This window comes from Ichthyophthirius multifiliis (genome assembly GCF_000220395.1).
Source record: "Ichthyophthirius multifiliis unplaced genomic scaffold scaff_1120509251133, whole genome shotgun sequence".
NCBI lineage: Eukaryota > Ciliophora > Oligohymenophorea > Hymenostomatida > Ichthyophthirius > Ichthyophthirius multifiliis.
The window spans coordinates 53,509-78,871 of NW_004086173.1; the positions used below are offsets into that span (position 1 = coordinate 53,509).

The 25,363-nt window shown below is 21.7% G+C and overlaps 3 protein-coding genes across 3 annotated transcripts, besides 37 other annotated features; 2 read left to right on the forward strand and 1 right to left on the reverse strand. All coding sequences in view use genetic code 6, as the record gives it.

Moving 5' to 3' along the window:
* Positions 1–630: 630 nt before the first annotated feature.
* Positions 631–675: a microsatellite.
* Positions 634–663: a microsatellite.
* A 147-nt stretch (positions 676–822) lies between the features above and the next one.
* Positions 823–922: a microsatellite.
* A 57-nt stretch (positions 923–979) lies between these two features.
* Positions 980–1,031: a microsatellite.
* Positions 997–1,046: a microsatellite.
* On the reverse strand, positions 1,041–14,417 carry IMG5_146630 (hypothetical protein; the record flags this gene model as incomplete). The annotated part of the gene is made up of 15 exons (XM_004031078.1): positions 1,041–3,360; positions 3,400–4,479; positions 4,520–5,023; positions 5,167–6,360; positions 6,480–7,184; positions 7,234–8,572; positions 8,740–9,170; positions 9,223–10,995; positions 11,046–11,504; positions 11,551–11,773; positions 11,818–12,246; positions 12,382–13,169; positions 13,235–13,682; positions 13,778–14,355; positions 14,400–14,417. 15 exons carry the CDS (start codon positions 14,415–14,417, stop codon positions 1,159–1,161), a joined length of 12,171 nt encoding a protein of 4,056 aa, XP_004031126.1. The 3' UTR covers positions 1,041–1,158.
* Positions 5,054–5,086: a microsatellite.
* Positions 5,084–5,161: a microsatellite.
* Positions 8,606–8,644: a microsatellite.
* Positions 12,241–12,340: a microsatellite.
* Positions 12,249–12,322: a microsatellite.
* Positions 12,252–12,322: a microsatellite.
* Positions 12,254–12,308: a microsatellite.
* Positions 12,259–12,321: a microsatellite.
* Positions 13,412–13,458: a microsatellite.
* Positions 13,692–13,776: a microsatellite.
* Positions 13,694–13,768: a microsatellite.
* Positions 13,694–13,776: a microsatellite.
* Positions 14,418–14,781: 364 nt separating the features above from the next.
* Positions 14,782–14,853: a microsatellite.
* Positions 14,796–14,845: a microsatellite.
* A 100-nt stretch (positions 14,854–14,953) lies between the features above and the next one.
* Positions 14,954–14,999: a microsatellite.
* Positions 15,000–15,128: 129 nt separating this feature from the next.
* Positions 15,129–15,200: a microsatellite.
* Positions 15,201–15,876: 676 nt separating this feature from the next.
* Positions 15,877–15,907: a microsatellite.
* Positions 15,908–15,981: 74 nt separating this feature from the next.
* Positions 15,982–16,037: a microsatellite.
* Positions 16,038–17,271: 1,234 nt separating this feature from the next.
* Positions 17,272–17,312: a microsatellite.
* Positions 17,310–17,376: a microsatellite.
* Positions 17,327–17,383: a microsatellite.
* Positions 17,384–18,757: 1,374 nt separating this feature from the next.
* Positions 18,758–18,795: a microsatellite.
* An 84-nt stretch (positions 18,796–18,879) lies between these two features.
* Positions 18,880–18,951: a microsatellite.
* A 506-nt stretch (positions 18,952–19,457) lies between these two features.
* IMG5_146640 (hypothetical protein) lies at positions 19,458–21,990 on the forward strand (the record flags this gene model as incomplete). The annotated part of the gene is made up of 6 exons (XM_004031079.1): positions 19,458–19,503; positions 19,632–19,707; positions 19,799–19,984; positions 20,028–20,095; positions 20,215–20,355; positions 20,396–21,990. 6 exons carry the CDS (start codon positions 19,458–19,460, stop codon positions 21,988–21,990), a joined length of 2,112 nt encoding a protein of 703 aa, XP_004031127.1.
* Positions 19,516–19,559: a microsatellite.
* Positions 19,732–19,783: a microsatellite.
* Positions 19,987–20,026: a microsatellite.
* Positions 20,128–20,191: a microsatellite.
* A 57-nt stretch (positions 21,991–22,047) lies between the features above and the next one.
* Positions 22,048–22,103: a microsatellite.
* Positions 22,091–22,133: a microsatellite.
* Positions 22,134–22,259: 126 nt separating this feature from the next.
* On the forward strand, positions 22,260–24,467 carry IMG5_146650 (hypothetical protein; the record flags this gene model as incomplete). The annotated part of the gene is made up of 8 exons (XM_004031080.1): positions 22,260–22,558; positions 22,630–22,838; positions 22,900–22,961; positions 23,015–23,302; positions 23,389–23,574; positions 23,806–23,892; positions 23,941–24,052; positions 24,109–24,467. 8 exons carry the CDS (start codon positions 22,260–22,262, stop codon positions 24,465–24,467), a joined length of 1,602 nt encoding a protein of 533 aa, XP_004031128.1.
* Positions 22,978–23,013: a microsatellite.
* Positions 23,576–23,639: a microsatellite.
* Positions 23,581–23,626: a microsatellite.
* Positions 24,468–25,363: the final 896 nt, after the last annotated feature.

Genomic DNA, 25,363 nt, shown 5'->3' on the forward strand with positions numbered 1-25,363 from the left:
ATAGGTCCAATGGCGTTTATTTATCCTGCTTAAGTATCTGTTAAATCACAAGTCTTTTGAGTAACTTCAACTTGATAAAAAGAAATAGCAAAATTTTAAGCATTAATATCTATTAAAGCATTTATTCCAATTACTAGTTGCTTAAAATTTAATGTTAATTCTTGCTATAATGTATGATCTATTTTTAATGTTCCAGATATTATTAATTAATCTAATATTATTTTATTATCCCATGTAATTATATTGCATGATTATAAATCTTATATTTACAAAATTGTTTTTGCTTAGTCTAAAAATGTTATGCAATTTTGAGAATATATTAAACCAAATATTAAATATAATAATAAAATAATCATTTTTATTTAAATATATATTTTATATATGATATAAAAAAGAGACAATTATATTTTTTTTAATTTTAAATAAAATCAAAGAATAAAAAATATTTTAAATTTTTTTATATTATGTTAACTTTTAAAAAGATTCGACAAAAAATTACAATTAAAAAGATGTATAATTAAATTACTTTTTTTTAATAAATAAAAAATATATTATAACTATTAAAGAAAAAGCAAAAAAGATATAATATTTATGAATTGTTATATATTTTATTTTAAAAAAAATTATAGATATTAAATTAATAAAATAAATTATTAAAATAAAAATAATAATTATAATATATATTATATTAATATATATTTTAATTATTTATATAAGATTATTATAAATTTAAAAATAAATAATATGTATTTATTAAATTAATATCTTTCTTTTAAAATAAATATATGATTTAATTTTTTATTTTAAAATAAATTAAAAAAAATATTTATATATATAAATATTATAAAAATATATATTTATTATATATATATATATATATATATTTATATTGATATATATATATCTATAAATATATAAATATCTACAAAAAAATTATTTATATGTTTACTTTAAAAATTTTATTCTTTTTAATTTTTTTTTATATATATATTATATTATTATTTATTATATATAAATTTTAAATTATTTATAAAAATATTAATTATAACAATAATAATTTATTATTAAATATTTATATATTAATAAATCTTATTAATATAATAAAATAAGAAATATCTTTATTTAATAAAAAAAATACTAATTTATATTATTATATAATCAATATCTTAAAGCTAAAAATCCAGCTACTCCTGCCACAACCCAAATTTATTCTAAAACATCTGATGGCAATTCAATATACATAACGAAATTTGTTGAATGCCCTGTTGTACTTAAAGTACCAGCCCTAGAAACTACTTTATAAAGTGGGCAATTATAAATACCTGAAGTTGGAATTACTCTATTTTCTACTGGCACAAGATGAATCATAGGTAAATTACAGAAAAGTTCTTTTGGTTTAGATTATTCTAATTTATGGCTTTCATGACACCATCTAGCTCCTTCTAAATACATTCCATAAATATAGCACCCGAAATCTGGTTTTTCCTTAATGTCAATATATTAAATGTCGTCCTTTATATCAAATTTAAATTAGATTTTATCAATTGCAATAATATGCTTTCTAGCATAATTTTATAAAGTACCAGTCACAAAAGCTTATGGGAAGAAAAATCCGGAAATCCAGAAAACTTTCGGAGTTCCATGTTCAATCCAATTTTATAAAAATAGAATCCTCTCATTTAAATCTTCAATCCACGAAGAAAGACTTTTTAAAGACAAAAATCCTTTTGCTGCCCAAAGTTAAGGCACTTAATTGTCATATAAAGAATTCGTCATCTTTTCTAAATCTTCAGACATTACAACTAGTCCTTTTAAAGCTTTTTTAGCATTCACAAGTGATATATTCATTATTTATAAAAGCCTATTATATCTCACAACTTCCTAAATTAGCACAGTGTTCATAGATTCATTATAATCAGTTGGATATTTCGTAAAAATAGCATCAAAATCGAACTCTTTTGGCGTTCTTTACTATATCTAAGTAGCTATTTATTCTATTTTTTCTTCCCTTGAAACTCCTCCTGCGGAACTAGTTCTGGGTTGTACGGACAGGATAGTTTCTAAAAGAGACCTTGTTTAATTTTAGGCATTAGTAATTTCAGCATTATCATGCAAACCAAAAACTTCTGGAGTCGGATTTAAAGGAAGACTGTCTATGTAATTGATATAATCTGAATATTCCCCAGGCTAAGGAGAATAGTAAATTCCACTTTCAGAAAGCTTATATCCATCTTACAAAATTTCAGGTCTCATGTAATTACTTAAAATTGATTTAATTAATTTCACATCCTTATCATCTGTAACCCTTCCTCCGTAATTAATTTCTGCCCCCAAATAATTCAGGACTTTGTAAGGAATTTCTTAATACTCATCCAATAACATTTTAAGCTACCTTTAACACACATTAAGGTCTTCCATAGTAAAATCATACGGAATATTCCATCCTATAGCTCCAAACTTCCTCCTATCTTAAATAATAGCATGGAAAAAGCAGAACCCGAACAAAAGTTTCTTAAATTAATCTACTTTATTGCAGTTATTTAAATAATTATCATTTAATCCTGCATAACTTCTTCTTAAATTCGCTCTTAAACCCTAAGGAGGTTCCAAAGTCATCTTAACCCCATTTTATAAAACCGAAATAGGGAATTAATTAGAAGGCATAGACGTTAACCAAAGCCTAAAATCTTTATGTATATTATCATTAAACTCCTCAACTATTCTTTCCAATTCGGACATCCACGAAATAGCCAAATGGCAGTTTTATAAAAGCACCCATCCACCTCTTTAGGTTGCTTCCTTTATCATTTTTTCTGCTTTTGGACCTTAACCTTGTCCTAGAGAAATACTATTGTTTTTATTCTACATGTCCATTTCTTAACAGAAACGTTAAAAGTCAGCCACTGGGTCAGAACCGGCAGAAAGTACGAATATAAGAGGAGTCGTAGAATATGAGTCTTTATAGCCCTTACTTATATCGAATACAGGGGGTATAATAAATTCCCTACCTTAGTTACTTTCTATCCATTTTTCAATTGCAGGTATTATTTTATCCGATCTAATGGCCTTTAAGACTATCATCTTTTAAAATTCGTTCAAGGAAGAGTTCCAAGGTTCTGGTAAAGACTCTAAGTGGGGATTGGTTGAGTCAAATAAGGGTTTAAATAAATCAGAATTGCTCATAAAGAATTTATCAAAATCCTTTAAGTTTTCTAATTAGCCTATAGAATATATTTATCTATACATATCACCCCAACTATTCTCATCTACCCAAGATGTTGGATTATTTAGTATTTTTATATCTCCAGTTGGACCACTTAATAAATATCTCCATTCTACTAAATCCATTTTATTATCTCCCTATATATGAAATAAATTTAAAAAAAAAAAAAAAAATACCTATAAAATCTAAACGGCTAAAAGGAAAGAAAATAACAGTTTATGCTTTTCAAAAAGAGATCTACAAATATTTTCATAAAGTGAATAAGTTAAATACTTATTAAGATTTTCTAATCTCTAAACAAGTTCTTTTGATGCCGGAGCATTTTCCACGCCCATTTCAAACAATTTCGAAAACCACTAAAGTGAATATTCATACATAGGATCAACTACATTAAGGTCTAAAATACAGAAGAACAACAAAGAAGCCCTATAAGCGACTGGTCTATATCCTTCTCTAGTCTAGTCTATTTATTATTCAGTTAATTTTGAGTCTTGCATCCTTTAATTGATTTCTGCGGCAAATTTTTTAGCGTTTTATAGTGTATTTATCAGAGTTTCGTCCATTAAAAGTTCAGAAATATCATCACTAGCTTATAGACTTCTTAAGATTTCATCTTCTATATTATATAGAGATTTTTTATCTGCAGCATTTCTTTTGACGATTTCAGTCTTTTTTTATTCTAATTAAGGGTTTTCTAATTCTACAACTTTTGCCAACATTTAATCTTCCATTCCTTATTTTGTAATCGCAAAGTTAATTATGCATACTTTAACGAAAGTTTCAGGGGAATAATGAGGATTTGGATTAGTTGAAGTCATAAATAATTTAAAGTCGGAATTTACGGCTATTGTTTTGTCTCCAAGTGTCAATTCTAATCCATTACTGGTTCTTACGAATTGCTATAAAAGAATAGGTTCTAGTGATGGATCGAGATCTCTACCTACGTTTTCTACGAGAACCCATTTTCCACCTCTTAAGGCCAATTCGAGGGTTTTTATTAAATTATAGTCACTCATTTTGCATACATCGATTCCCATTTTACATATTTCTTAGTTATTACCTAAATTTTTTATATATTTATTTGCCTAAGTCTATGGATCGATCATAAGAGGCCATCTTCTTGATTATTCTATTATAATACCGTTTTCTATTGAAGTATCATCTTTAGGTAAACCAGCTAAATTCCATTATTAAATTAATATAGGCTTTCCTAAAAATTTAGACATAGTAACATTATCAGAATGTAAAATACCAATCTATATTTTTTTATATATATGTATATATAATTTTTTGTACTTCATCTAATTTATGAATCCACATTTTTTCTAAAATCTATCTATAACTACTTACAAAAGGCCCAGAATAAGCCACCATACCTGCTCCTATAACAGAATCTCCAGGAACTAATGTTTCCCTACTTTATAATAATTTAATATCATTAGACCAACGCACTTTTTCATCAGATAATCCACTAGTTAATTTCTGAGCTCTATCCAATTTTAATTAACATTCAGATATTTCTTTAGCTAATCTTTCTTTTTCTTCTACTGTTTTATTAAAAGAATCTTCTAAAGACTTTATTTTTTATTAAATTTCTTCCAAAGCTTATTTCTTAACTCTTAATTCACTCATTTTCTCATTTACAAGTTTTTCCATAGCATTTAATTTATCTCTCAAAGGTTGTGTTTATCTAAAAACTTTATTAAAATCGTACATTGCCTATATCCATGCTTATATATATTTAATTGCAAAAGAGCATGTTTTGGCTTTTTCTGGTGTAAAATCTTCTTAATGAAGAATCTATTTAAATTTTATAAAAAAATTATAAGAAAATAAATAAATAAATAAATAAATAAATAAATATATATATATATATATATATATATATATATATATATATATATATTTATATTATATTTATATATATATTAATATATAATTACTTTATCTTCTAATTTTTTAATATATTATTAATTAATATTCTCTTTATCATAATCTAGTAATAAACTAAGAAGTTCACCTGGATCTGCCAATAAGTATTTTTTCGCAGTACCAAAATAATCTTCTTCTTTTTTTCCAATTTACCCTTCCACGTTTCTAACAATAATCTAACCACCTTTGTTCTTAATTTCATCCTACATTAAAATAACCATTCCTCCTAAAATAGTAATGCAAGCTGCTGGTGGATTCGGTAAAGACTTAACTTCGACTAAATGGTCTTTTTTTAATTTTCTAACTTCTATTAGAGTAGCATCAAGAATTTTATTAGCCTCTTCTACTGATTTTTCAGCTTCTTCTTTTACTTTTTGTGCTTCATTAGCTTATTTAGTTGCTATGGCTTCTTCTTCAGAAACAATTTTTTAAGTAATATCAGCTTCTTTTTATTCTTTTTCGATATAAGTCATCATCTACTCGGTTTTAATAGCTGCTTCTTCTAATTGAGGCTGCATATCCTTAAGCTTAATTTGCATTTCTTCTACCTAAATATTAGCTTCAATAAGTCTATCTAACCCATTTTTAAGCCTAGTAATGGAATCTTTTAACTCCTTTCTTTTCACCTTCATAATAGTCTTAAACATCGTCAATAATTCCAAATAAGAAGTAGGAGTAACATAATTAATTCTTCTCAATTCTTACTAATATTAAACTGAGATTTTCTCCACACTCTTATGTATAGTCTTAAAAGTTTCTACTAATTAAATTAGTTATTAATTAGAAATTCCAACTTCATCAATAAAATCAATTAATTATCCTTTACCGACTCCCAATAAAGCCTCCTCTGGCCATTCTGTGAACCAATCTAATGTACAGCAATTAACTAAACTGGGGAACATTCTAAGTCTAGTAGAGAAAAGATTAGAAAGAGGACTCATAGCAATAACTAAGTGAATATTATTACAAACACGACGTAAATATTGTGAAAATATATTCATTTTATTTGGTTATAAATTCCTTTTTATACACTCGTTTTTGCAAGCATCTATTATTTCTTCCATATCTTTATCTTAATAAAGATTCGTTACATCACCTGAGTTTAAAATAGAATTTAAATCTTCTAACATTTACTCATTTATAATTTATGTATCAACAAATAAAAATGCAACAGGTTCATCAATTACACCTGCCATCATTAAAATCTATTTATAATTAAATAAAAATTATACATATAAATTTATATTATATATAAATATTAATATTTTTAAATATGTAATTGTATATTTATTTATTATATATTAATTTATAATTAAATTTTTACATTTTTTATATCTTCTCTCCATGATCTCATACTATATCCTTTAATAACTTCTATCTATTATAATTTATATCCAGCAATAAAAGTTGCCATTTTACTTAAACTTTATCTTCCGGAACCTCCAACGCCCAAAAGCAAGGCATTACCTTTTGGTTATCTTAAAATACGATTTATTCTGCTAATATGTTCACAAGCGTCTAAGAAAAGCACTAATTTCATTAATGATTTTCCTTTTTTCGTAAACTAGGGATTCTAGTTATATTCTTCCTAAAACTCTTCCATTTTCGTCATAAGTACTTTCAAATCAGATACTTAAATATATGGCCTGAAATCCGATTCTCTTCCGTTCCAAAAGTCTACAAAAATTATCCTTTCGATGTCTAAAATTTACTCTTTTTCAAGGCTAAACTTCCCAAATTAAGATGCTAACATTTCCTTTAAATAATCCCTATCATCTTAATCAACTAGCCTATCGTGGAAAATTCTCATATTTTCATGATACCATAACTTAACTATACTTGCAGGTTCTTAACAATGTTTTTCACTAGCATTACATATTCCTTAAAACACCTTACTTATATCTCTCAAGTTAAAAGTATAATGCGACTTCTTTGGAGTTGGCAAAAGCTCATTTTTAACCCTCTTATATGTAACTAATACAGAATTAATTAATTCAGGAATAAGATCTTTTATCTATTCATTAAATTTCTAAAAACAAAAAAATAAAATATTTATTAAATTTTAATTATATATTTACAGCCAAAAATGCATTAACTAGTGTTTAGAATATACTCCTAATAATCCCTTCATCTAAATCAGTATAGCAAATAGTATTATAATGTCTTAAACATCTTGGTGAAATATTCGAACGTCCACCCCCAGGAGGTCCCATAGCACTCAATATAATTAAATCATCCAATCTCATAAATTACAAATCTTTCCTATTATACCATCCTCCATGATCAAAGTATTATCTAATCAATTCAATAGGAGGTTAAGCTCCGTATTCTTCTTTTTTAGGCATGTTAAGATCATCCACAAATATAATACATTTTTTTCCTATAGGAGGCCCAAATATACCTTTTCTTCTTTTTTCCAATTTAGAATCTATAGTATCTTGAGTTTAATTTGCCGAAGTTTAAGCACTGAAAGTCAAAGCAATATATTAGAAGTTTTCTGTTAAGCCATTTCCTAATAATTCGTATGCATTTAAAGATTTACCAGTACCAGTAGGCCCAGGAAAGCATACATGGTAATCATTTATCAAAAGTAACTTCATTAAGTAAATATTTCTAGTAGAATCAATTGTAGGTACCATAATTTCATTATATATAAGTTTATCAACTTAGAAATTTTTATAATTTTCACTCCAGGGAGTAAATTCTTTTAATTTTTAATCATATTAATAATCATAAACTAATCCTAAACTAGGGAATTATTATTTGGCTTTATGAATAATCATCTATTCTCGAATAAACTAAGAGAACTTTTCCCTACTTTCATAATCTACAGTACAACAAATACTCCAAATTAAACTAAATATAAGCAAAGATTCCAGCATTTATTCCAACTAATCAATTTCTTCCGGTTAAACTTTTTTTATTTCAGTCTCTTTATAGTTCTAGAAATAACAATTCATAATTCTAAAAAGACTCTAGCATAAATTATTATCCATAGTAGGCACAATCTCCTTAGTAAATCCCCTTAAAAATGCTACAGTCTTATCTAGATATATATTAAAGAAATCTTCCAAACTGCTCACAATATTCTTCCTTTCCAAACATTTTTAAGGTAAAGTATTCATCCAACTCTTAATTAAAGGCTTTAAACCTAAAGATATAGGCTCCATATAGACCATTCCACATCTCGAAACTGTAGCAGGAGAAGCAACGGTTAAATCCTCTACTTCAAACATCATAGTCATATAAGGAGTAAGAGTTAAAATCATACCACTATTAAGACATAATTTTTTATTATCATCAAGTACAGTATTCATATTTTCTATCCAAATAGCATCTACTGGTCCATCGAAAATAATCCAATGTCTCTCAGAACTTTAATCTCTGCAAGCTTCTCTTACAGTATAAGCTAAAATACTAAAAAAAAATTAATATGTATATATATAAATATATTTTTTTTATATTTTATTTTTTTTCAAATTTTTATTTAAAAACAAAATCAAAAAAGTTAACGTTTTTTGCGTTATTTAAATTTTATAAATAAATTAAGAAAAAAAAAAATATTAATATATATATATATCTACCCATCATTCCATTCTCTAGTTTATTCATTAGATTAACCATATAATTAACCCATAGTAATACTTTTAGGATTCATAGTATGTGAATGAACTTTATAAAATCCTTATTTTTCAAGTTTAGTTAAAGCTTTTTATAAAACTTTAATATTACTAGTTTTTCCACCTCCAGTAGGCCCTACAAGCATAAGACCATGTCTTACTTAAATAGTGTCATATAATTATAAGATTTTTTAATTAAAACTTTCTTAAGCTTATAAATTAAATTCTTAAATAGAATTCTATATAGAATTAAGTAACTACCCATAATCAATCTTCGGTCTACTAACCCCTGGAAATAAATCCTATATAATATTTTCAAACAATGGTAGATCATCTTTTAAAAATTTTGGGACATTAACATCTCTTAAAGCTCTTAATAGTAATTAATTCTCATCCTAAAATAAATATAAATAAAAACATAAAAAATAGAAAATAATATTTATATACCATATCAGGATCGGCAGCCTTAAGTAACCCAGCCGCATTAATAACACTTCTAACTGCCCTCATACCATAATCATAATGATCCTATGAGCTCAACTACTCACTTGACAATTTAAATGTCACGACCATTTTCTTTGCTAAATCTCTCCCTAATTTAAACCCGAAAGAATAAAGCATAATTTCCCCAATCAGCGCATAATCAGGCACCATCATAGCCACTGGTCTAAAAAGTGCCTTTAAATTATCTGGTAATTCTGTTCTTCCAGCATACCCTGGATTCATAGTAATAAAGACGCAAAAAGTAGGCTTTAATTTAATATCACTTCCTTCAAATCCTTCTACAATTTCTCTTCCATCAGCTTTTGCTCCAAATAAAATCAATAACTACTAAGCTATAACAGACAATACTTCAATATTAATTCTATTAAACTCGTCAAAACAACACCAAGCCCCTGCACTAGCGAGTCCTTTGAAAAATTTCGCCACCTACTAATAATCCATTGAATCTGAGCAATTAAATACTACACATTATTTAGCCAATCCTTTAGCCAAATCTTTCACTGATTCAGTCTTTCCTGTACCAGCTGGTCCTGCTGGAGCTCCTCCTAAATTTAATTTCAAAGCACCCATTAGAGTCATATAGCATTTATCTGTTAACGGAGTAATTACAAGTCTCAGAGTATTCCCTAAGTATTCATACCCATATGGGAAATTAGTCTATACACATTTTACTCTGCAATTGTCTTATTCCCAATAATATCGCAATTATGAAATCCACTCAAATGCTCCAATATCATTCACTTGATTGTCCAGTAAATTCTACACAACATCTTTAGCATGCACATCTAGCACAATAAGTGCATTTATAGTAGTCATCTACTACTTAGTAAGTCTCTGTCTTACCAAATCAACCAAAACATGCAATTCTTTCTCAGATTTTTTCCAAAACTCAGCCACTTTATCTTCCTTTATAGATTACTCAACCTACTCAGTCCATACAATCTGACTTCCATTCAAAATACACTATCCAGGATGGCAAAGCACCCACTAACTCCTCTACTTAGTAACATAATCCTTAACTGAAAGAAGTAAACTATCTCTAATACTTTCTTTCATCATTTCCTCAACTTCATTCATCCAATCTTCCACATTTTTATGCACAGGATCCACGATTCTACTAAAAGGTACTTTTTCCTTTTCTGCGGAAAACATAGCATGCATTTTTTTAGTTTCATCGAATTCCAATTCATGTACATTTTCAAAAACTTTCCTCAAATGAGGCTAAACTGCTGTCGGTTCTTTAGTTTAGGAAAGAATTTCTAATAATTCATCATCCGAAAGGAAATAAAATCTAGCAAATCTTTCTCTTTTTTTCTCCAAATAATTATTTAGTTCTTTCTAAACTATCTCCAAATTAGAATTTCCTTCTTTTAATTTATCTTTCAAACCTTCCAATTAGCACACTTTTACAACCTAGAGCACTTATTTTGTATAATTCATCATATGTTTCCAATTCTAATCTACCTATTTGAATTTTTTAGTTTCCCCAGGTAGTTATTTTGCTATATCTGGTGAATCAAAAATAGGTTATAGATACATCCAATTCATTTAATATTTAGCCCATTCTTCTAATAATTCGCTCATTAATTTAAGTTAATCATTCCATTCAATAAGCTCTTTTTCGAAAGGTTTTTTAAATGGTGAAAATTACATTGATTAAGTATTTACTATATGTTCATCTAAAACTGCATTTATATCATCATATCCTCTTATTATCTAATATATATATAAATAAATTCTATATATAAAGAAATATATAATTTTACAAAAGATGTTTTAAATTATTTTAAATCAAATTTAATATCTTCCCATTAAGCTTTCATTTCTTTCAAACTGCATTCAATATTATATTCTTTAGTTGCCCTTTCTCCTATTTCATCGCAAATAAGTAAATGTTACATTAAACCCATATCGATTAATTTCGTAAATGTAAAATCTTCCGTTGGTTCCACTTTAAATCCTACTTTTTCCGATATTTATTCCCAATGTCTTTCTTTCATTCCATTTCTTCTTAAAGCAACCATTAAAGGAACTTGAGGTCTAAAGGCATCTACTTAACTTTTTACTGCTTAGGCGATTTTTAGAACTCCTTATATGTCTTTTTCTTTGAAAAATTTTATAGATTAATTGTACGTTTTAAATGCTTCATCAACAAATTTTTCGCATTCTATTGCATTTAATTCGTCCCAAGGACCATTTCTCCATATTTCTATATTTTTGAACCACTTTTTATTTTTTTATTTTTTTTAATTATAAAAAAAATATATTTACTTAATTAGAAGTAGTCCATAAATTATAATAAGGATCAAAATCTTTTCTCATTTATTAAATTCGTGAATAATCAGTAATGTCCTTATTAAAAAGTTCTTCTTAATTATTAAATTTCTTGGCTCTTTCTTAAAATTCCTTTATTTTCTAATATAAATCTCTAGAAAGTCCACTTACAGTGCTATGATCTTTAATATTAGTATATGTATGGAAATTTTATACAATTCTATTTTTTTTTATTTAAAAATAATGAAATTATTGATAAAAAACCTTTCCACATCTTCTAATTCAGTTTTAAAATTCTCTTATTCATGTATCATTCTATCTCTGAATTTTAGTTTTTCTTTTTCTAAATTAGTTTTTTATTCTTCCATAGTCTTTAAAATATCTTTAGGTCCTCCAAAAACTTACCATTTTTTCTTTATTTCATCTTCTGTGAATTTATAATTATATGTTTCCATAATATCATACAATTCCATAGATTTCTCAATTTCTTTCTTTTATTTTTCTAATTCAATAGGAACTCCCATCATATATTCGAGTGTAGCTGATAACTCTTCTATATTATTTGGAGCTTTTGTAATAATTTATCTACAACTGTATATATCTTTATAGAGTTCTATAGTTTTATTTTTAGCTCTATTAGCAATTAATTCAATGAACAATTTTATTATTTATTAATATTTATTCACTAAATAACTAAAAAAAATAAAAAAAAAATATAAATAAATAATAATATATAATAAATATAAAAAAATAAAGAATAAAAATAAAAGAATAATTATTAAATATATATATATATATATATTATTAATTTTATTATATATATTTTACTTAACAGTATCCTAACAATTTATTTGAAAATATGAAACTTAAATAGCATCAGGCATTAAAGAAACTAAGCTTTTTTCTTTTTATTATATTTAATCAATTTCATCTGTAATGATACTAATTTCTTTTTAATTCTCACCGTCTTCATATTGTTTTACATATTCTTCTGGATTTAACAATAACAAATCTTTATAAGGATCAAACTACTTTAAATATTCTTCTAAAGGTTAAATAGACTACTCAGCTTCTTTACTTATAATATTAAATAATTCATTTACCCATTTATTTTCGTCAAACTATAATTCCTCTTTTGAGACATACTAATAATTCTAACCATTATCTCTTTTAGGACTTTTTAAAAACACTTCTTTTAATAAAGAAGCTTTCCTGAATAAATCCTACATCACAGTTTTTTCAATATGAGGCAGCTTAGAAAGTTCGTCAATTAATTAATCATAAATCATCTATATTGTTTATACAAAATTTATTGCATTAGTTGAATATAAGAACTCTTTGTCTTCGATTTTTTTCATTAAATCGACAACAAACAAAGGTTTTATGGCATTTACAGAATATGTGGTATTAGAATCTTTACTGTTTATAATTACATTGTTTTTATAATAGTTTATTACATGATTAGGACTTAAAACTTCCACTTTTTCAGGTACATATTATGACAAGTATTTATAGAAATTCTTAAATGAACGTTAACATAAAGTTAATAAACTATCTTGCATCATAGTAACTACTAAATTAAAGAATTTCTTTAATTTTCCATTATTATATACATCCTATTATTATTATTTATAAATAAAATATTTTTTTTAATATAGATTATTTAATTTTATTGTTTTACTAGATTATTTTCTTTTAAATTTAGCCATCCTTTTTCAGAACCAGTAAATTCTTAAGTAATAATTCTTTCAATAGTAGGAATCCAATTAATTTTTAATTTCTTAAGTATTTCATGATATTCGGAATCTTATTCAGCTTTAAAAGCTTCTAATCTATAAGGTTATTAAGGAGTACTAAGTTTAAAGAATTCATATTCTAATATTTTATTGCATTCATTTCTAATATCCTAAAGAGCTCTTATTGCCTCTGGAGTAATCAAAAATGAATTCAGGCAAAAATCTTTAAAAACTTCATGAAAATCTTTAGGTTCAGTAACATAAATCTCATATGGAGAAAACATATAAATATCTTTAGCACCTTTTTCTTTTTCTAACATAAGCATTCCTTTATAAGGAATTTACAAATCATCATCTCTAGGAGGTAAAACAAGTCCATGTGGGACTAAATCTCTAAAAAAAATATATATAAATATATAAATATATAAATATATAAATATATAAATATATATATAAATATATAAATATTTAAATCTATAAATATATACTCAGAATGTTCATTTAAATATTTTTCAAAAATAATACCATTCATATTAAATGAAAATTCTTGAGAAACTTCCATCAAAAGAGAAGTAAGTTCAGCATGTTCAAAAGTTTTATTTCTTACAAATTTTTCGAAATTCTTTTTCATTTCTGGAGAAACTTCACTCAAATGATTAGTTGGCATAGAAGAAATGTAAAACTTTAACCTAATTAATGAGTCTGCATATAATCTTTTTTAAAAAGCCACAGCTACTCTTTTGACAAATTATTACATTTCTTCAATATCAAAACAGATATAAATACGTGGAATTAATTTCTTTTACCCATTCTCGAATACGCATCTAAATTTCCCTTTATTTTGATTGTAACCTAATATATCAACTATTTACCAACTATATTGTCTAGTCTCTTCATCAAAATATATAGCCTTTCCTGTTGCTTAAATAGGAAGTCCGTCATCGTCTGTAAATACTTCTTCTAGATTAATATGTCCATCTACAAAAAGTTACTCGTTTGTAACATCATCATAATAATGTAAAGGGAGCCATTCAATGTTTATTTATGGATTATTAAAATCTATTCCCTAAAATATAATAATATATACACGTATATATATAAATAGTATACTTCTTCAAAAAGCATCATTTCAATATTATTGTTTGCATATTCTTTTTTTAGTTTTTCATATTTTGCCCTTTTTGTGTAGACCTTTTTAATGCCTTCTTAAAAATTTGCATCAAAGCCAAAATTTTATTCTCTTTTTTACTTGCTTATGTAGAATCTTTCTTTAGCAAATCTTTTCTAAGCAAGTTTTTGTTTTCTTTCTTTTAGTATTTTAGCTTCTTCTTCAGCCTTTTTTTATTTTATTTTTTTAGTTTAAAAAAAAATTGCATATTATTTTTTATTAAAGTGGAAATAAAAAAAGGCTATTTTTTTTTTAATTTTTACATCGCCATTAAATGTTTTTTTCAGCGTAGAACGCATAAACATATTCTTAATTCTTTATTTAATATTTAATTTTATTATATATATATATATAAATATAGAGTTATTATATATATATATATTTATATTTTTATTAATTACTCAACAAAATAAATAAAATTATTTAAAATATAATATTTTATAAGTTATATTATTTTTATTTTTAAAATTATATTTTATTAATAGATTTAATTTGTTTTTTATATAAAATATTTATTTTTATTTAGATATTTATTTCTTATTGCTATTATTTTATAAATCTAATATTTCTGTTTATTTATATTTTTAAAAAAAAATTATATAATAAACGAATTCATATAAGTTATTTTTGGAAAATAAATTATTTAAGTAAACAATATTTTAATTTATATAAATAAATTTATTATTCTTTATCTTAAAATTATAATATTAATTTTTTTTTCTAATAATTAATAATATTTATTTATAAATTTATTTTAATAATTCTCTCTATTTTTGTTAAAATCAAAAAAAAAAATTAATAGTTATTAAATTAATAAATTAATTAAATAAGAAAATAATACTAAATTTATTTTTTGTCAAAAAAATGATTTATAATAATTAATAGAAAAATTAAATAATTTTTATTAATGATTAAAATTATAAATAATATTTATATTTTAAATATTAATAATATTCAAAATTAAATAAAATTTGTATAAGACGAAATATCTATTATAATTTATGTTAAAAATAATGATTTTAATTAATAATAAAGACATTAGGTTTATTATACTTATTAAAATTTTAAATAATTTAAAAAACAAAAATATATTATATAGAATCTTAATTAAAACATAAGAAAATACATTATTTATATAAATAAATCTACATTAATCTAAAATTATATATTTATCTATATTTATATATTTAATAATAATAACAAAAAATAATGCTTAACTATAAGTATATTCACAAATCTTTAATTAAATCATCAAAATTATAATTAATATTAATTTTCCAAAATTAAAAATATTCAAACTATTATTGATCAAATACTTCAATTTATTTTTACTAAATATCTTGTTCTTATTTTTTTTATATATAATTGATTTTAACCGCTATAATACTTTCATCATCAATTTCTTCTATTTCCTCTTCGTTTTCATTTTCATTTTCATTTTGATTTTCATCATCATTATTATTTTTATAAAGCTTTTTCTAACACAATGCTAATAATTTCTAATTAAAATAAATAAAAAATAGAATATAAATATATATATATATATATATATATATATATATATATATATATTTATATATTTTTTTATGATTATAAGTATTTAAATTTACATGTTAAATATTTTAAATAGTTATTTCTTCTTAGCTAATTATGCTTTCTGATTATATATTTAATTTTGGATCTATACCTCCTAATGTCATTTTTTCTTTTTCATTTATTTATTTCAATGTATCGTTTTTTATCTTATCCCATTCTTTATCTAAATTATTTATAATATTTTTACAATAATATTTATCTAAAAATACTTTATTCTAAAGCTTTAGAAAGCCAATCAAATTTTTCTTTATAACTTTCTATTTAATTTCCAAATTTAACGAGCATAAATAAATAACCTTTAGTTATATCTTTTTTATATTTTCTAAAAAAACAAATAAGTTTTTAAATAAAATAATATATATACCCTGGCCTATGTTTGGGATTTTATACGTTTTGGATTAAAAATTAAATAAAATTAGCCTATTACATTATAGAATTTCTCATTTATTAATTATAAGCAGAAATAGCGAAACATTAATCAAATATATCTTAAATTTTTAATTGTAAAATATTATTAAATTCATGCTTAATAATTAATTTCTATATTATTTATATTTAATATAAATATGCATTTATTAAAATATATATATATATATATACTAGAAGATATTCAAAAAAATTTAATTATACAATAGAATTAAGAACAGATTCTGACCCAATTTTTAATAAATTATAAACAAGGTCTAATAATTTAAGATTTTTTAATCCAAAAAGTTAAGCAATACATCCAAATTGTGTACTATTTTGTTTTTTATTATCTTAGTATTCATTTTAGACAAGTGTCTATATTAATTTATTTGCTTAATTTATAATAAATTAAATTGGAAATTTTTTTTATATAATAGTTTTTGTTTTATTAATTATATTTTAATCATTATCATCTTTATTATTCTTTTTTATTTCATTAAATTTAAAGAAAAAATATAAATATTCAAAAAAAAAATAACTTAATTATTTTTCAATTCAATATATTATTCAAGCATATATGATAGTAACAAAGAAGCTTGTTAAGAAGATGATTTATTAAAAATAATCGAGTTAACTAAAATACTTAAATTATATTAACATATAAATATTTTTTTCAATTCAAAATATATTTTTTTGAAAGGACAGTCAATAATACTTATAAATATCATCTAAATGTTTTAATGAGTTTCAAAATCAGAAGATACATCAAATTTATTAAATAATTTATTAATAATAGCTATTTTAATATCCTATTTATAGAAAAATAAATAAATATTTATAAAAAAAAAATATTATATATATATATATATATATATATATATATTATATATATATATATATATTAAAAATATATATTATTATAATTTTATTTACTTAATAATCTTCTACTTATTATTATTCTAATTCTTAATCAATTATAAATATTTAAATTAATTTAGCAATACTTGCTTAATATATATTATTTATTAATTTATCAATTATCTTAATATTTTTTATAAATAATTCCAAAACTAAAATAAAACAATAAAAAAATATTTTAAGTATATACATACATATGGTTAATCATCCATTAACATAGTTACAATTTTATAAAAATATCCACATTAAGTACTATTTAATTCTTTATCAATATTATTAATAAAGCTAAATATATTCTAAATTAATATATTTCCCGGTATTTATAATTAATTGTAATTAAGCTCAGAATCTGTTTTTATATCTTCTTCACTTTCAGAAATCCATTAATCTCCGCTATTTTTATGTTTTAATTTTGTTTATTCAATATCTCTATGTATTTTAAATGATTTTTATTAATTTTTTTTTTCATTATCATCAACTATATCCACTTCTAAAATATAATCTTAAATCTATCGTATTTATATTGATAATATTTCACTTGCAACATAAGGAAATCTATATAGAAATTAATTTTTAAAATTAAAATAAAAATTAATAAGTAATATTTATATATTTAAAATTAAAATTAAATATAATTTAATATATATTTCTAAAATTTAGTATACTTATATTTTTATTATTCATCTAGCTCTTCCCATTTTTTAATTTAAGAAAAATCAATTGCATAAAATATTAATTACTATAAAAAATGTGTATTTTTAACCATACTTTTACATAATAAATATTATTTTATTTTTATTTTTAATTTTGTTGTTTTTTTTTTTACAAATTTCCAAACTTATTTGTATTCATTCTTATATTTTAAAGTATTCCTTATTCATTTAAAATATCTTCTATTTATAAATTATCTTTTTCTAAAAGTTATTCTAAGGTATTATTGATCTATTAAAGATTTTAATTTTATTGTAAATTCCTTTATTTTTATATAAATTAAGAGTAATAATAAAAAATTTAGATATTAATCTAATTTCTTAATATATTATTTACATTAATTACATTTAGTTAATCAAAAAAAAAAAAAAAAAACTTTTTTGTCGCTTTATTTGTTTTTTATTCGATTATTTTTGAAAAATAAAATTATTAACTTTTTATTTTTAATTATATAGATAAAAATTTAATATAAATAATTTTAAATATTTTAATAAATAAAAAAAATTAGAAAAAATACAAAGTTACTTAATAAATAAAATAATTTTTGTTATTTTTATATATTTTAATATAATTAATTATTTTTTTTTATAAAATATAATATCTTTATTTTCATAATTTATATTTTTTTTTAATCATCTAAATATTTTATTAAATAATATTTTTGTTAATATTATTAAAAAAAAAATATATTATTAATAAAAAAAAAAAAAATTGTCTAAAAACTAAATAATATTATTATATAATAATAAAAATTGTATAAAAATAGTTATCTTTACATAAAATTTAATTTATATTAATAAAAGATAAGAAAATCATAATATATTTAATATAAAACATAAAATTATAATATAATTTAATAAATATATAACAGATAGTTTTACGTTTTATTAATTGAAATTAAAATTAATATATATAGTTATAATTAATTTATCAAATAAATAACAATATATATTCATTATTATATTTTTAATTTACATAAAATAATAATATATTTATTTATTAATAATATAAAAAATATTTATATTTTTTATATTTAATTAAAGATTTTAATATATATTTAACTTAAATTTTATAAATGTTTTTTAATATGTTTATTTTTTTCGTAAATTATTTATTATCTAATTTAAATTAATAAATAAATTATAAAAAATATGAGAAATAAAAATAATTAAATGAAAAACTTAAATATATTAATATTTTTATTCCTTATGTAAGGTTTTATGTAATAAAAATAAGACGTCTACAAATATTCTACAATTTTGGATTCCGAAATACAAGATATAATATGGTGCGAAACAAGCTAAAACATAGAAAATAACATAATAATATTAACCGAGGAAGGTTCAATATATCGTTCAAATGAAAAAATGATTGAATTTTAAAAATAAGATGAAAATCTTTAAAAATCAGCAAGTAAAATTAAGCAATAAATAGATTAAAAAGTAAAAAAATATAAAAATAAATAAATAAATAATTAATGTAGTCTTACAAAGTATAAGAATTAATTAGAAATCCATCTTATAAAAATATAATAATATTAGCAGGAAACGGTAATATAAATTGGATAACTTTAGATTGTGGCAAAAACTTTAAGGCATTCTCTATAAATGGAGTAAAGTATATAATTATTATAATTAAAAATATTATTATTATTATTATTATTATTATTATTATTATTATTATTATTATTATTTAATTATTTTAAAAGAATAAATAAATTTAAACCACATCCTATAAAAAAAGAATTGTATTTAGCCTAAACCTCAACATAATGTCTAAATAATATTTCAAAACAATCAAAATAACCTTGTTTTTCTTATTCATAATTATATTTATCTCAAAACTACGGAAAAACATGGGAATTATTGACTAAGTATGTATCCTAATTTTCTTGGTAAAAAAAAATACAAAATTAAAAAAATAAATAAAATATTAAGGGGATATTTTGAACAATATAATAATTAAATTCCTATTTAAAGAATTTATTGGATAGAAGAAACAAAAAGTACAGAAAATATAAATAATATTTATAAAAACATATATATATATATATATATATATATATATATATATATATATATATATATACATTTATATATATTTTTTATTTAACATTAAAATTAGATAATAAAAACCAAAATCGAAATCCTTTAATAGAATCAAGAAATTTCTATCTATCTGACGATTTTCTTATCACTAAATAGCTCTTAATACAAAAAGGAAATGCATTTTACCTTCATAAAAACTACCTATATGTTGCATAATGTAAAATTTATAAATATAAATTAAAATAAAAAATTAATAGTGTAATCTAAAGATACCTTAGCTATATAACTTTTAGTATCCAATCCGTCTCTAAAAGATTAAAAATTTCGCTAAATTCGTTTATAAGAGGAGCTTTTAAACCATAAATTTTCTATTTTAGATGCTGAAGAAGGTCAAGTATTTCTAAATGTTTCCCATTTAGGTTTAACATCTCCTTTAGGTAAGCTTTATATATCTGATTCTTCTGGAATAAATTTTTCTTCAAGCCTAAATGGCTAAGTCCGTTCTGATAATGGCCGTGTAGATTTTGAAAGACTGGAAGGAATATATGGTATATACATATCCAACATATTCACAAAAGAAAAAACCGACCATATAACCAAAATATACTCCCGAGAAGACACACAAGACAACCATTTAGAAATTGACAACTCTCATTCTTAAATATTAAAAGACCTCCAAAAAATCGAGACTATGATAACATTCGATAAAGGCGCAATATGGCAAAGAATCCCTAAACCAAAGAACGAAAATACATGCAAAGGCTTAAACTGTAACTTAAACATTCACTCATCTTCTAATACACTATATAATTCCTTCTATTCGTCCAAAAATGCCATAGGCCTAGTCTTTGCAAACGGAAACGTAGGTCCATATCTACTTCATGATAAAGAAAATGTAAATACTTATATATCCCGAGATGCTGGATTGACTTGGTATGAGTTAAAAAAGGGTGCTTATGTATTTGAAATAGGCGATCATGGTTCAATTATAGTTATTGGAAAGGATAAAGACTATTCAAAAACTAAAGAAGTTGAATATTCACTAGATGAGGGTTAAACTTGGACTAAAATCCAGGTTTCTGAGGAAGAAATTTAGATTGAAAACATCATAACGGAACCAAATAATACTTCTACGACATTCATAGTAATCGGCAGAATAGATAAGCTTATAAATAATGAAATTCATGAAGTCGGAGTAGTAATAACAATAGATTTCTCCAATGTTTTTTCAGAAAAATGCACAAATGAAGACTACGAATAATGGACTCCACACGGATATTAAAACAAACAGTGTTTGATGGGAAAAAAAGTTACTTATTTAAGACGAAAGCTAGACTCACTTTGCCTCAATGGAGAGCAATTCTAAAGAATAGTCAATGAATAAACATGTGAGTGTACTGAAGAAGACTGGGAGTGTGATTTTGGATATGAAAGATAAGGATAGGGGCCTTGTATAGCGGAAAAAGACTATTTTTTTAAACCACCAAAGCCTGAATAATGCGATAAGTATTATTTTGAACCTACTGGATATAGAAAAATTGCTGGAAATAATTGTCAAAGAGGAGTAGATAGATCTCCAGTTTAAAAAAAATGTCCAGGAAAAGGTATATTAGGAGTTTTAATGAAAGTTTTGTTCATAGTAGGGAGTTTTGGATTTGTTATTTATTTAAGAAAAAGTTTAGTATATTTAGCAATATTAAGTTTTGAATAAGTAAAGGAAATAATATGGAAGAAAAAAGATTATATAGATTTTAGTGGGGTAAAATAGGAAGATGATGATAAATAAAATGATGAATATGCAAATTATTTAAAAAAAAGATAAAAAAAAAATTATTTTGATGATAATTTATGAAATATATTTTATTTTTATAAATATTTTATTAATTATATATATATTTAATATAGAATAATTTATTTTATATTTATATTTATATTTATATTTATATTTATATTTAAATATATATTCAATTAGATATATTTACTTAAATATATATTATAGAAATTAATTTTATTATAAATTATAAATAGACATTTTTTTATTATTTTATTATAAAAAAAAAATAATTATTAAATACATTTTATTAATTAAATAAATTATTAAAATTAAATAACTTAATATATATGGCTTTTGTTTATTTATCTTCTAAAAATTTACCATAATTTTCATAAATATAATCTAATTTAGGTCCAGGAAGTTATTTAGCTCATTAAAATTATAATATTAAAAAACTTTACGCTGGTTTTAATTCTACAGTTGAAAGATAAAAAGAGTTTTAATAAATAATTATTACACCTGGTCCTGGTGATTATAATATACAAAAAATTCCCTAAAATAATGAAAAATAATTATTAAATAAAAATATTAAAAGCTAAAATAATAATAAAAAACCTACTTAAATATTTTGCGGAAATTAAAAAAGGTTTATATTTTTATTAATAAATAAATATATATAATATCATATATACATAAATAAATTATTATATATTTAAGATTCGAAGATTATATAACTAAAGAAAAGCAATTAATTCCTGGTCCAGGATCATATGATTATGACGAATAATAATTTTAAATGAAATCAAAAAAACAAAATATATAAAATAGCGATTATATTATTTCACATTTATTAAAACTTAATAAATATTAATCTGTACCTTCTATACCTTCTAAATATAATTAATATGGATATACAGAAAATGAAGGTTTGAAAAAAATATATATAAATATAATACATATATATATATTTTATAAATCAAAATAAAGAAAATTAAATGAATTTGAATTAATTACCATTGCATTCATATTAAGGAACAAAATAAGATTCTGTAAATATAAAAATTTAATTAAAATAAGAAAAAAATTAAAAAAAAAAAAAAAGGTTGGGCCTGGATAATATGAAATAAATTATTCTTCATTAATAAAAGAAAAATATAAAGGAACATAATGGCATAAATATAAATCCAGAAACGATAATATATTAATTAAATAATAAGAAAATATAGGCCCAGGTACATATGATGTTACAAATAAATAAATACCAATATATAAGCTTAAATAAAGTCCTGGATTTATACTTGATTAATCTAAAGAATAAGCAAATTAAAGACTTAAGAATAAATTAAAAAAAGAAAATTAAGAAGAATAAGAAGATGAAGAATATATAAATGTATAATAAAATATTTACTATATATTTGATTTATATATAAATATATATTTTAATTTATATTACTATATATAAAAAAATATATAAAGGGAGCAACACCTGGACCTGGATATTATTATAATTCAATTCCTAAAAAAACAATTAAACCAGAAAAATTCTAAAATTTCGGATCTTTTACTCCAAATAGATTTTCTATTGAAAAATAATAGCAAATTTTAATAGGTCCTGGTCAATATGATCCAAAAGTTTCTGGATTATTTGCAAATAAATAATACGTATAAATATATAAATAAATATTAATATATATATATGTAAATAAATATATATTTATTTATATATAGGATTCGATATTTAAAAAACCTCCCTTTTTATCCTCTAATTAAAGATTTGAATAAAAAATATATATGAAATTTAACCTAGCCCAGGTTAATATTAAATAAAGCAAACTGTAAAAAAATTAATATACAAAATGCCTAAATATATAAAAATTTAATATATAAAAACAGATAAAAGATAGAGTAATATAAAATCTATTAAAAGGATATAAAGGAAATTTCGGTGTTAATGAAAAAAGATTTAAAGACTAAATAGATGTAAAAAAAATATATATTTTATAGAAATAAAAAATTAAATATATATAGGAAATACCTGGTCCAGGGACATATACTAATTCTATTAATGAATAAATATAAAATGAATAATAATCAGCAGTTTTTAAATCTTAAAATGGACGTTCTGATTTTGTTAATAAAGGTATTTTTTTTATACATATAAAATTTAATCATATTTAATATGTTTTCATAATAAAGAAAAAAGACCACCAGTTGGTTCCTATTAATTAAATTATTATGATATTGAACATAAAATATAAAACTAGTAAATAGATTCGGAAATAAAGACTAATATTCCTAATTTAGGATTTGGTATAGCAGCAGAAAGATTTAAAGATAAAAAAATCGAAGAAGTAGACGAACAGGATAAAATATTAAAAATTGCAAAAGATAATAATGAAAAATAAATTCCTAAATAGAAAAATTAAATAAGTTTTCCAAAAGCTGATAGATTTTCCCAAAAATAAAATATTAATAAAATTCCAGGACCAGGTGATTATAATTATGATTCGAATTGGAATAAAAGATCATATAATGTACATTTTGCACTTTTATGATAAAAAAACATATTAATTTTTTTATTAAAATTATAAATTATAATTTTTTTTTTAAATTTATAAAAAAAGAAAAAAAAAAAAAAAAATTTAAATAGCTTTTTTTTTTTTGTTTTGTTAATAAAAAAATATACAAATGAATTTAAATATTGCATAATAAAATTCATAAATAAAATAACAACTATATAATATGGTAAATAATTTAAATAAAAACAAACAATAGAAAACCATAAATTAATTAATTAAAAAAAACACACAAAAACAAATTCAATAAAATAAAATATAAACGAAAACGAATAAATACTTACCTAAAAAAAGACATTTTTTTAAACTTTATTAAATGAAGATTAATTACAAGAAAATTCAAAAGCTAATTTTTAATGCAAAAACCATCCTTAAAAAAAGGTATCAATTTTTTTTTTTTTTTTTTTTTCTAAAATAAATAATAATAAAAAAAAGGGAAAGTTTTATATAAAATCATAATAATATTTAAATTAATATTATTGTAGTAAATGTACAATTAATTTATTTATGTAAGGAAATGAAATGTGTGAAATTCGAAAAACAAGTGAAAAAAAAGCATATAATGAAAAGAAAATTGATTTAGATAACTTCTTAATTCAATTAAATAAAATAATAGAAAATACAGAAAACGAATTAAAATCAATACAAATAAAATAAATAAATGTAAATAAATATATAGAATAAGAAGAAAAAAAATTCAATGAAAACTTTCAAAATATAATTGATTTTTTTATGCGTTTATAAGTCGAATAAATTGAATAAATTTAAAAAATTAAATCAAAAATAAGATAAGACTATTCAAATAAAATAAAGCTTTTTGATAATTTTTTGTTAGAAATAAATACTTAAAAAAAAGACATAAATATAAACTATTA